General features: G+C 52.1%; 1 protein-coding gene across 1 annotated transcript in view; it reads right to left on the bottom strand.

The window, feature by feature from the left end:
- Abcg1 (ATP binding cassette subfamily G member 1) overlaps positions 1-11570 on the bottom strand; it is a 58410-nt gene extending 46840 nt beyond the window's left edge. The window contains exons 1-2 of the mRNA XM_059281635.1: positions 11452-11570; positions 4746-4989 (exon numbers count right to left, since the gene is read on the bottom strand). Coding sequence (XP_059137618.1) covers positions 4746-4989; positions 11452-11493 — 286 coding nt within the window. The 5' untranslated portion in view covers positions 11494-11570. The remainder of the gene's footprint in view (positions 1-4745; positions 4990-11451) is intronic.
- Between the last annotated feature and the right edge of the window lie 466 nt (positions 11571-12036).

The following is a 12036-nucleotide window of genomic DNA, read 5'->3' as shown; positions in this document are numbered from 1 at the left end:
TCAGGTTGGTCTTTTCCTACAGTCATGACCTTGAGATGGGTAGAGGGGTCAGAACCCCTCCTGAAACAGCCTTATGAGCCACGCAAGCTGAGGAAGTTCCCGCATTCAGCCAGCTATGACGCCCTTGGGTGGCAGAGGGGACAGTCCACAGGGCACTCCCGCCATTCTATCTGCAACATGAGCCATCACGCCCTAATGAAAAGGAGACCACTGTGTGGGTGGCGTGAGCCTCCATCACTCCCACTGTCTCTGTTTTACCATGTGTATTCTCTCTAGGGGGACCCTCGGCCTGGGCTGCCTTCCGGAGTCACTCTGGCCTGAGGGGTAGACTGCTCGCATCAGGCCCCTACCACAACAGCCAGTGTGACGGCACCAAAGGCGAGATTGTTCCGAGTCATTTGTCCCATCAGCCCACACTACGTGAGTGGGTTCCTTGAGGGAGAGTAATTACCAGATCAGAAGCCGGTGAGATGCTCCTCAGGGTGTGCTGCGTCCTCCCGAGACTAGCTCCTTTCACAATTATGTTCCCTACCAGGAATCTATTACATGATCTAGTTTTTCCTCCAAAGACATCATTAATCATAAGATGAAAACCTACGTACAATTGAAAATACATGTTTGGTTAAGTACCACTGTCAGTGCTTAGCAGTCTGTCAAGCTCCCAGATGTTAGAGAGTTAGAATGACCTCCCCCCCAAAGCTACGGATACGTCCCTTCCCAAATTCCTTTCCTCCCAGCAGAACAAATTTTACATCCTCTCACCCTGCCTGCTTTCTTTAAGATGACAATGTATTTATAGTGCTATTGTCTTCAGAAGGCCCAGTGTGGTAGCACCACATTCTGGGAGAACTCGTGGAAGGAAGTGGTTTCCGTGGGGGTCTACAGAGGGCTCCAGCATCTATCTGGGTAATGGAAGAGAACAGCTGGGCCCCCTCTCTGGCTTTGACTTTGGACAAAGAGCCTCTGCTCCTGGACTCCTGTCGCCTTTACCGATCTACAAATCTGACAGGTTCTCAGAGCTCCTCATTCTTACAAGTCGGGAGCTGTTCCTCCAGCAGGGCTGTGGCAGCCAGCCCCAGAGTTCCAGTCAGTCCCAGCACATCAGGGTGAATTCTAAAAGCCAACAACCAATCAGCTTGATATACAGACAGCAAAACTAATCAGGTGGCAGCATAGGAGACATGGCTTCTACTCTGAAGGTCACCTTGGAGCCACACAGAGCAGATGACAGATCCAAAATCACGATGCTGGAGGAGGAGAAATGGAAAAGAGTAGCCAGGATATGACCCCACAGCTCCAGTTACTGCTGGAACCTGTGAGGGTCCCCAGCCATTGGAGGGGCAAAACAGCAAAGGGCCCTCATGGGGGACAAGGGAAGCAGAATTTGTGGGCATTCAGGAGCAGAGGTGTGGAGTGGGGAGGGGAGGGGATGTGGGGGAAGGGGAGGGAGTCCAGAGGTATGTGGAGCATGTCAGCCAGCCAGATGCCTGGTCCTAGGTAAAATGTCCACTTTATGGATTCCTGCTACTGTGGCTGTTCCGAGTTGAGGAAACTGAACCCCTAGGTTCAGAGTCACCAGGGTGTAGCACTGACTGGTGCCGAGAGAGAAGTTACAGGGGTGTTTGCAGAGCATGCTGCTCACAGCTGGTGGGACGAATGACTGGACTTCCTTCCTGTAGCCCAATGGACTATTTCCCAGGGTACCCGAGCCTCCAGTAAGAGCCCCATTTCCCTGCTAACTGCAGGAGGATGACCCATATGGCTCAGAACTAGGCAAGGCCCGGCCGCTTCACAGAGTTGGCCATCACCACCATGGTCTCAGGACCCCCTCTCTCTAGGTCAGGAGTATGGCCAAGCCCCTTAACCACTCTTTGCCTTAGTTGCCCCTGATTTCAGTGAGAAGGAGGCGGGCACTTCTCTTCACTTTCTTCTTAACTTCATACTGACACAGTCAAGCATATAGACTCCGAGTTGTAGGTCTAGCAACTAGGGAAGGACAAGGCACAAAGTGGGGAGGGTGGGCACCTCAGAGATGCCACTGCAGAGGAGGAAAAGAACTAGGGAAGAGGTCAGCGAGCCACACCTCGCCAGTTGAGAATCCCCAAAACAGGGACACACCAGACTGAGCATGTCTGTCATCCCCTCTGACTCACGGGTAAGTCCCGCAGGGTTCCTGTTCGACTCCTCCCGTGCCTGAACCCACAGAGGTTATTACAGGGCAAGTGGCCACCTGGCTGAATGTCCGTCCACCAAGGCACTGAGAAGGGACACTTGTTGGCTGACTCTGATGGTGAATGGGGCCTGTTTACTCTCAGAGGACGTGAGGTGGACACAGCACCTGGAGGGCTGCCCCTCCTGGGCCAAGACTGGTGTGCTGGGTTTCAACTCAAGATGCTGTGATGGTTCCTCGGATGCCAGCTTGACAGGGTTTAGAATGGCCACGGAAACAAGTATCCGGGCATTTCCGTGAGTGATTACCCAGATGATGTTCATGAAAGTGGGGAGACCCACCCTAAACATGGTCAGCACTGTTCCACAGGCTGGGGTCCCGGACTTCATAAAAAGGAGAGCTGCACACCCACATTCCCCTCTCTGCTTCCTGACTGTGACTGCAGCTGACCAGCTGCCTCACACTCTGGCTGCTGTCCCTTCCCTGCCAGGATGAGCTGGACCCTGGACCTGGGAGCCCAAACAGACCCTTTCTTCCTTAAGTTCTTCCTGTCAGGTATTTTGTTGCAGCAAATGAAAAAAGAAGCTAACACACCAGGCTTCCAACATTTGAACCCCCACATGGCACACCACCTTCACCTACGCATGGGTTTTTTTCAGCATGGGATTTTTTGTTCGTTTTTTTTGTTTTTTGTTTTGTTTTTCGAGACAGGGTTTCTCTGTGTAGCTTTGCGCCTTTCCTGGAACTCACTCTGTAGACCATGCTGGCCTGGAACTCACAGAGATCCACCTGGCTCTGCCTCCCAAGTGCTGGGATTAAAGGCGTGTGCTGCCACCACCACCCGGCCATAGCATGGGTTTTCAAACCCCCTCACAACAACACCTCCAAGGCCATACACAACGCATGTGCAGAGATCACTGTGTGCCTCACAGGTCTGCCATGGCTTACCTACATCAAGCAGGGAGTCCCAATGGTACATTTTTCTGTAAAATCTATATATGCCTACCTTGTCGTTCTAGCAGGCTCCACAGAATGGGCCTGAGGCTAAGCCTGGTGCACTTTCCTTCTTAACAAAACAGGCTGCCATCTGGGAATGTGAGTATCAGGTAACAGTGCCCTACAATCAGCCCTTGAGAGGGGATAGGGCCTGTTCCTGGTTGTGCAAACCCAGACATAATCGTTCACAACCACCAGGCTCAGAGGTCCTGGGGACTGGCTTCTCAAGTTTCCAAAATTTTGTTTACCGCCAGGACCAGATTGGCCCTGCAAATGATCTCACAGGCTTAGCTTCGAGAGGCAGAAAAAACAAAACAAAGAGAAGAAAAGAGAAGATGAAAACCAAAAGGATCTAACTTAGTCCTCTTAAAAAGAAAGGCTGCACCAATATTTAAGAGCACCCCCACTTAAAAATCCAGTGGCACCTGATTCTCTTTGGATGGCCCACGTGCCTTTCTGACTTCCGACTTGCACAAGGTGATTCAGTAGACGGCAGGGACTGCCTGGTCTGTTCCACAGCTACCCCACTTCTACAAACAGCAGACTAGACTGGGAACCAAGAACCAGCCAGAAAAGCGTGTGCACTCAAACCTCACTAAGCCTAGAGAAGGTGGCCAGGCAACTGGGACACTGGGACTGTCAGTCCCAAGCCCCTTCAGCATGTGACAGGGTTCCTCATCATATGGCACTCCAGGGGCCTCCTGTGGCCACAGCTCATTTTATGAAAGGCTGGTTTTTTTGTTTGTTTGTTTGTTTGTTTGTTTTTTTAAATTGGCCACCAGCAGCACCACCACACACTGAAGAACCCTCCCAAGATCTCAAAAACAGTTGGTTCCCAGAAAGGCCATGCCAGACCCTGGAATGTTCTTGAACAACTGAGACTTGGGAGGCAACACACACTTTCTCTGAAATGGTGGAGAACTATCCCACCTTGAAAGACAGGCATAAGCTGAGTGTTCTCTAGGGAGGACTCTCAGAACATAAGCACACACACTAGCAACAGGCACACCCCGATGCTGGGTGAGCGCTGTGCAAGACTTAATCCAGGCCCCAAGACTGGAAATCAAGATACTTTCTGAGCACTACCAGTGGAAATTTCCATGTGACCAAATGTGACAAGTCACAATCAAAATACAGATGCATGAGAAAGACCCATAAAATCACCTTCCGGTGTGTATATCATAAGCTGTCCAAGAAACAGATGAATGTCATGGTTACGTTTGGGTCCTGTCCCCAAGGTACCTCATTATGGATATGTACATATTCTCTAAATCCAAAATATATATATATGCAGCCAGAAACATTTCTGGTCCCAAGCATTTCCCACAAGGGACACTTAATCTGTAACAACATCACCCAAGCTTAGAGCCACTTTGAGATTGTCCAATCCAACCTGTGTGTTTCACAGAAGAGAAGTCAGCTGTGGATCGGCGAGAGAAAATTAGCCAAGGCAGGGCTGCACTGGAAGAGAACATATCTCAACTTCCAACTGAAGACCGAGCCTCTCCCCAAGCGACCTGTGGCTTCCTTTACAGGCTCCCCCAAGCACAACCACCGAGTCGGGGGCCTCCCTCCTTACCTTTCTTCCTCCACCAGGGCCCCTCGGGAACGGAATAGGAAAGGTCCTTGAATTCAATGTTCACAGCTGCCCTCCGAGGCAAGGAGGAAAAGCGCTGGGCCTCTGTGAAGTTGTTGTCCACCTTCTTCAGATGCCCGTTGAGCAGGTCCGTCTCAACGTCATCCACATTGCTGGACACGACCTCGTCCACCGACACGCACACGGACTTGGGCTCCGTCATTGCTGCAGAGTAGCTGCTGGCATTCTGGAAGGCAAAGTGGGGGCAGTGAGATGTGCTGTGTGCTCCTTGGAGAGAAGGACCATCAAGAGACTCGCCGCTGGGCTCGGGGTCATTGATTATCCATAGAGATACTTTGTATACTTTGAGAGTACCTTTGTCCCCAGAGGGGAGAGAGGCCACCTGCGGGAACTGTCCCAGCTAGTCATCACTTTTGCTTCTAGTAAAAAGACACCAAAGATAAGATACTAAACACATCTACAGTCTTCTTTAAGAATCACAAAATCCGATCATAAAACTTTAATAAGTGACTCGCTTTTCTCTATAAAGAAGGGATGAGCCACCGTGGAAGGCCACCTCTTTCCAGTCTACTCATAAAAACTTCAGTGAAGAGACATGAGGTTACAACTGAAAACGGCTTATTTAAAGTGAGCTGTAGTCACGTGCTCCTGTGTCATCGCTGACGTGTCTAGGACAGCATTATTAAAGGGCTGGCTTTGTGGGGGCTGGCCATATTTTAGTGTCACATTTTTCTAGATTCCTGTAATTCACTCTCATTGTATCTTTCCAGTAATATTGGAGGGCTGGAGTAGTTTGTACATTTTCTCTGTTATACAGGCAAAGAAACTGAGGCACAGACGACTTAAAACACAGTGAGGTGCTTCCTGTATTACAAAGGCACCCCGTAGCCAGCATAGGCCGGCTACGGACAAATGCTGCAGCACTATATTACACGCAGAGCCCATAGCTTTAGCTTTAAAGCCTTTCACAAGGAATGAAATGCATGTAGTGGGTGGGCCAAGACCCAGGAGTATTTATGCAAAGCAAGGGGTTTGCTTTTCTAATGGCTTGGCAACCATGGCCTGATCAATAAGCTTTAGGAGCCTCCAAACAGAACAGAGCCCTAAGGGGACAAGCTGTACTAAAGTGTTTCTAGCTGTCTCTGAAGCTGGGGGTAACGTCCAAAAGTGTGGGTCTTCTGCAGGCTCAGCTAGTTGCTGATAGCCTATAGGGAGAGCCCACCCCTCACCACTTAGGGTCACCAAGGCTACTGCCCACCCCAGGACTGGTGAGGCATGGCTGTAGTCTTCTGATCTAGAGAGGACACACATGCCATTCTTCTTCTGTTGATTTATTAACTATTTCTCAAATAGTGCTTATTATTTATTATTATTTCTTTAAAAAAATAAAACTGTAGTGGATTATCTGCAGAAAGTCTCATAAAGGGCTGAGGAGGTGACTTGGTTGGTTGGATATACTTGCCTAGCATGCACAAATCCCTGGGTACCTCCCAAGCACCCTCTAACTCTAGCTTTGGGGAAGTAGAGGAAGGAGGATCAGAAGTTCAAATTCATCCTCGGCTGCATAGTGAGTTCGAGGCCAGTCTGGCTACACAAGACCCTACCTCAAGGAAAAACAAGCAACCCAACAACAAAATCTTTAAAGTCAAGCCTCCCATCCACCCACCCACTGAGAACATGCAATCATAGAATCATAGAAGAGCTGGGTTTACTATCATTGTGGCATTTGGGGGTTTAGAGCCTAATGGTAAGCTTGGGGGTAGGCTTTGGATACTTAATACAAATGGGGCATGACACCGGGCAGTGGTGGCACACGCCTTTAATCCCAGCATTCGGGAGGCAGAGACAGGCAGATCTTTGTGAGTTCGAGGACAGCCTGGTCTACAGAGCAAGATCCAGGAAAGGCGCAAAGCTACACAGAGAAACCCTGTCTCGAAAAAACCAAACCAAACCAAAACAAAACAAAAAAAACAAAAACAAAACAAAACAAAAAACAAATGGGGCATGAAAGAGGCAGATTCAGATATTCAGAATCTCTTGGTGATGGAAAAAGGAGCTTGCACTTAAGAAAAAGATGTGTGAACTGCAAATACACACCCACCTTCATGAGCATCTCCTAAGTCTCACTGACACTCCTACCAAGTGAATGGAAATAAAGGTGCAGAGGGAATTCTTGAAATCTAGCTTGGGGCAGCAGCCATGAGGCATGAATGCTCTTTCCAGTACCAACGTAAGTAAGTTCATGTGTGCCCAGAACTACGCCTGTGCTGAGACCAATGGAGAACCCTAACCCAGCCTCTGTGTACACTCATCGGGTGCCTTCCCTGAAAGGCCTCTTGAAGGGGTAGGTCACTCTGTCATAGCTCATTGGTCCCACAGGAATGCACCCATGCAACTCAGAACTTATCCAACAGGCACAGGGACCTTCCCGAGACCCTTTGCGGCTGTCATGGCAGGTTCATAACTACAAGGGTTGTGGAGGAGCCTGGGAAGCACCAGGTGCTGGTTTTAGGGGCAGCACCAAGGCAGTCAGCTGAGGCCTGGTCCCTCCCACCCCACCCTGCCTTGAAGGGGAGGTACTGCAAGCTTGGCTCCAACCCTAAGAGAGTCAAGCCCTTCTCCATCATGGCCTCCTGAGCTCTACCCCTCAGGTTCCAGCTGCTGTTCCTTCTTCCTCTCCACAGGTCCCCACCATAGGTGTCCAACCCCAAGGAAGCCAAGAAGGGATGGATTCCTTCCCTGTTGAAACCCGAAGGAACAAGGGGCCTCCCAGCCATCACCACACTCACTGGCTGTGGCAGATATCAGACAGACATCAGGCCTTCTCCCCGGACCCCAAACCTATCTGTGCACACGTCCATTCCCTTGACAGACTGAACACCAGATAAAGCCAATCAGCGAGCCAGACACAGACATGGACTCTGGCCCTAACACGCTCAAGTTCAAGACTGAGCCCAGGGGAGAAAACAACCATCACAACAGGATTAAGTAAAGGCCATGGAGGCGTATAAGATGCAGACCAGACCCTGAGGTGGGGGCCTAGAACAAGGTCTCTGTCTGCAGAAACGGTCCAGGCTGAGATTAGCAAGATGAGGTGGGGGCGGGGCTTTGTATGCCACGCTCTCTGCAGGGGGCCTCTGTGAACAGTGAGTGTGGAATGTGGAGACCTAGACCTACAGCAGAATCAACCAGAATGTGGGTTGGGGTTCAGGGTGGGAGAGGAGGGCAGAAAGCAGGGCACTTGGCGTAGATGAGATGAGAGAGGCCAACTTTAGAAAGAGATACAAAGATCAACAGGGACCCAGAGAGGGACCCCCGAGCCTGGAGCTCCAGGCTCAGAAGACTGTAGCAATCACCTGCAGAGCTAGGGATGGGAGAGCTTAACCGGCAGGTGGTAACGGGGCTGGAGCCCATTGCACCAGCCAGCAGACCAAGCTGGGTGACTAAACTGAGTAGCGAGGGAGGAAGAAGCAGCCGGAGTCAGCTACTTAAGATGTGAAGTGTTCAAGAATAAGACCACGTGCGCGTGCTTGCTAGGCAAGTGACTGTCAACAACAGTGACTAAGATTCAGCATGCTTAGTCCCCTCCAGCCTGCAGCCTGTGCTCTTAGCCTTTGCAGAGTACCGGGGGGGAGGGGGGGAAAGGGGGCAAGAAAGCATCAAAGTTCCCCATCTGGCTCAGGACCCCTCACTCAGGAGGGGTCCAGCTCCCGGAGACTTCCGAGTCTGAGCTGGCCTTCTCTCGCCCAGCCATTTGAGCACCGCTCACTGCGGACAGCCTAGGTGCCGGGTGAACTGTCTTGTAGAGTAACATGCACAGCAAACAGGAACTCATGCAGCCTCCCTGCCCCGTCCCCCCCTCAGCAAGGACAGCGGGGCCCCACCCTTCCTCCACTGGTGTCCAGTGGCCTCACCCAATTAATAAAATCATGAAAACCTATGTGATGAGACAGTGGCCTGTCACTCCAAAATAGACCAGCTCTCTGGAAACACATCCCCCGATGAGAGCTGCTGGCTGGCAATGTAGGTTACAGCGAGCTCTGCCTCAGCCTCCTGAGCTCATTAAAAATGAAACAAATACCTATGCCCTCCTGCTGTCTCCATTGGCTGCGACGTTTCCCTACCTTCCTGTCTGGACACTGTGCCCTCTCCTCATGGAATGTGTTTTGCTGAGAGGACAGATGGTGAAGGGAGGAAGTCCATTTCTGGGGACTTGGTGCGGAGGGGGACCTTGTTGGGACCGTTGCTGGGGGCTGTTCAAGAGAATGCTTCCCTGGCACAGGGGTAGAGTGTTGAGTGAGGGCTGCACAGATGCTGGACATCTGGAGACACCGGAGTAGTGGGGTAAGGTCACACACAGCCAGCAAGCCTTCCCCTCTGGGAGACCCCTACACTGGGAGGCATTCGGAGACAGGAACTACTCTCAGCACACTGGAGTGGGGATCGCTCTCTCTTCTTTGTGTTTCCTCCCTGCCCAACAAGGATGCTCACCTCAGGACATCCTGGGCCCATCAGAAGAGAACATGCTAACCCATAATCACAGCAAGTCCCCACAGGAAAAGTGTCCAAATGTCACACCCTGAGCTAAGCTTAAAGGGCAGGTTATACTTGAGTGACCACTCACGATGCCACAAAGCTCTTGGGGGACACATGCCCACCTTGTGTGTCCCTGCAATCTCAGGGACCCTAGTACTGCCGGAGCTCTGGCCACCCTCCAGGGTTTCCTCCAGACTTGTAGCTCACTCAGCCAGCACCGGCAGGATCCCAGGGCAGGGGAGACTAAAAAGCAAATCTTGAGGTCTCGTTATAGCTAAGATAGGACATTAAAAATAATTAACCTGGTCTTCGTTTTGTGCCTAGAGCACCTGGTATTCCTAGCCATTGCTACCTCCTACTCCCAGCCAGGTCCCAACCAGGCTGGCCTTGTTTGACAGACAAGATCGGTGGACCCAGAGTGGTATGACCACAGGCAGATAGACATTTTTAAATTAAAACAAAGTGCCAGATTTCCAGGAAGAAAATTCTCTTCATAAATATATCAATAGATTGCCGGGGAGGGGGGAGATCAAGCCCAGCCATTATGATATCTGTAACCTCACAGCAGAGGTCCGGGCTGTATCAAGCCATAATGTTATAAATCAGCATAAAAACCTGTATCCTACAACATTCTGGCTCATTTACCCACATGTCCAAGCCAGTTCTAAATGATGGCATGTCCCGTGCAGAGAGAATCCACCAAACTTCCTCTATTTGCAATGATCATCAATTATCTTAATTTTCCATTGCCAGCATAATCCTCACATTGATAGATAAGTGTGCAAGGGACAATTTTTCAGTGTCACCCAAGCAATCAACTAGATAAAAGCAAATATATATCTTGAGGAGAAGCGATTCCTGTTTTCATTGACTCTGACATGTCAGAACCAGAGCACACCCCAAGGATGGGAATCCACTGGGGGGGGGGGGATCTTCCCGCCCACCTCACCCCACCCCCTGCTAACCACCACTCCTGTGCATCTTAGCTCCACTCTGTCGGTTTACACAAAATCATTACATAATGAGTCGGCGGGCTGGGCTCGAGGCGAGTTCTACAGTAACCTGTTTGGAATCACAGGATGCAGTTGTCAGAGCAGAGCATGCGCACAAAGCCTGATGCTTTTTTTTCCCTCTAGAGCTCAAAGCAAGAGGTAACTGTCGGTCAAATCCTACTGAGCCTTGCTGACTTCAAATACAGGATGCTAAAAATGAAATAAAGGGGAGGGACTGTGCAATGTGGGCAGAGATAGGGACGACTCGGGTGGGAATACGGAGGGCTTGCTGTTTGTACTCCACACAGTCTGAAATCAGCTTAAGAGGATATTATCCGCAATGTCCGCTTGTTAGGCGGAGCCGGTAGGGCCAAGTGTGAGACCAGACGGGCGGTGGGCTGTGTGGTTTTATTGTATGTTCGCTTTTTTTCCGGGTGCATTGAGGCACCGCGTAAGAAAAGATGCTTGCCCACCTCTGGGAAACAGCACTTGTCTAGCAATTAATTCAGTAGCACCCGGTTTTTGCCCTAGAACTGGTACCTGGGATGGGGGTGGGGGAGTTAAATGCCCACACCCTGTCCTCACCCCTGCAGGGATCTGGGCTCACCCTTCTCTGTCACCCCTGGGACTCTGCCACCTTCCCCACCCCCCCGAGAGTAGCTGTCCCTGGGGAGCGCAGAACAGGCTCCGTTTCGTGGGGCACAGCTCCTCTTTTTGTCCCCCACTATGCCCAGCACTCCGGAGGGTGGCGCAAGAAGTCCCCGCCACCCGCCTGCCCCGCACAACTCCCCAGGGAGATCCGACCCTCCCTGCCCTCGGGCTGGGCCTGTAGTCCCTTCCAAGTGCGCTCTCACGTCCCGAACCCCTCACTCAGAGGCGGACGAGTCAAGGCCATCTGTCCACTTGTGAGGCTGCTAGCTGCCCCGCGCCCCACTCCGGGTCCCTCCACCTTCCTGGCGCCCTAAACCAGTGCAGAAGCATCCTGAGACTCCAGGTGGCCGGGGTGGAGGCGAGCAGAGCAGGGCACCTCTCCAGGGCGCCCCGGGTCAGCGCCCAGAGGACGCGCTCCTAGGCGGCTGGTGTGAGCACCAGTGTACGGGGCTTTGTGTTTCCCTAGAAGATAAAAACCCAGCCCTGAGCGCAAAGGATGTGAGACTCACCATGGCGGTGCCGACCGAGAAAGCGGCCATCAGACAGGCCATGCCCCGGGGGCGGCGGCAGCAGCGGCGGCGGCGGGGAGGAGGCTGCGGGCGGCGGGGACGAGGTTGCAGGAACGAGGCTGCGCTTGCTCCAGCTCCACTACCGTGCTCTGCTTGGGTTCCGACTGCGCCCTGGCCCCGCCCAGGCCCACGATTGGTCCGCGCGAAAGGGGCGGGGCGCCGACAGGTGCGCGTGCTCTTGTTTTGCTCCTGTTGCAGAGAGGCTGGAGGATGCCCTAGACTGGGAGCCATCTGCTAGGCCTCTAGCTGGGTCCTACCACATGGGCATGGCAACCCTGGTACAGGGATCTCCACAGGGGCTGGGCCAGCGCAACTCTAGGCGAGCCAGTGGGGGCACCATACAAACCACGGGGTCCTTGTTTAGGAAACCTCCTGGGGGTAGCTTGAGGAGCTAAGGAGCTGGAGGAAAGCAGGTCGCTCTTCTTTTGCCTTTGTTATGCACCGGAAGCCCCGGGGAACAAGAGAAAGGGAGAGGCCTGCTTCAAGGTCCACCCAGCAGCTCTAGTGTGGGGTGACCCCTACCGA

The sequence above is a fragment of the Peromyscus eremicus genome, chromosome 16_21 (assembly GCF_949786415.1).
Source record: "Peromyscus eremicus chromosome 16_21, PerEre_H2_v1, whole genome shotgun sequence".
NCBI lineage: Eukaryota > Metazoa > Chordata > Mammalia > Rodentia > Cricetidae > Peromyscus > Peromyscus eremicus.
This window is presented reverse-complemented; position numbering and strand designations above follow the sequence as displayed.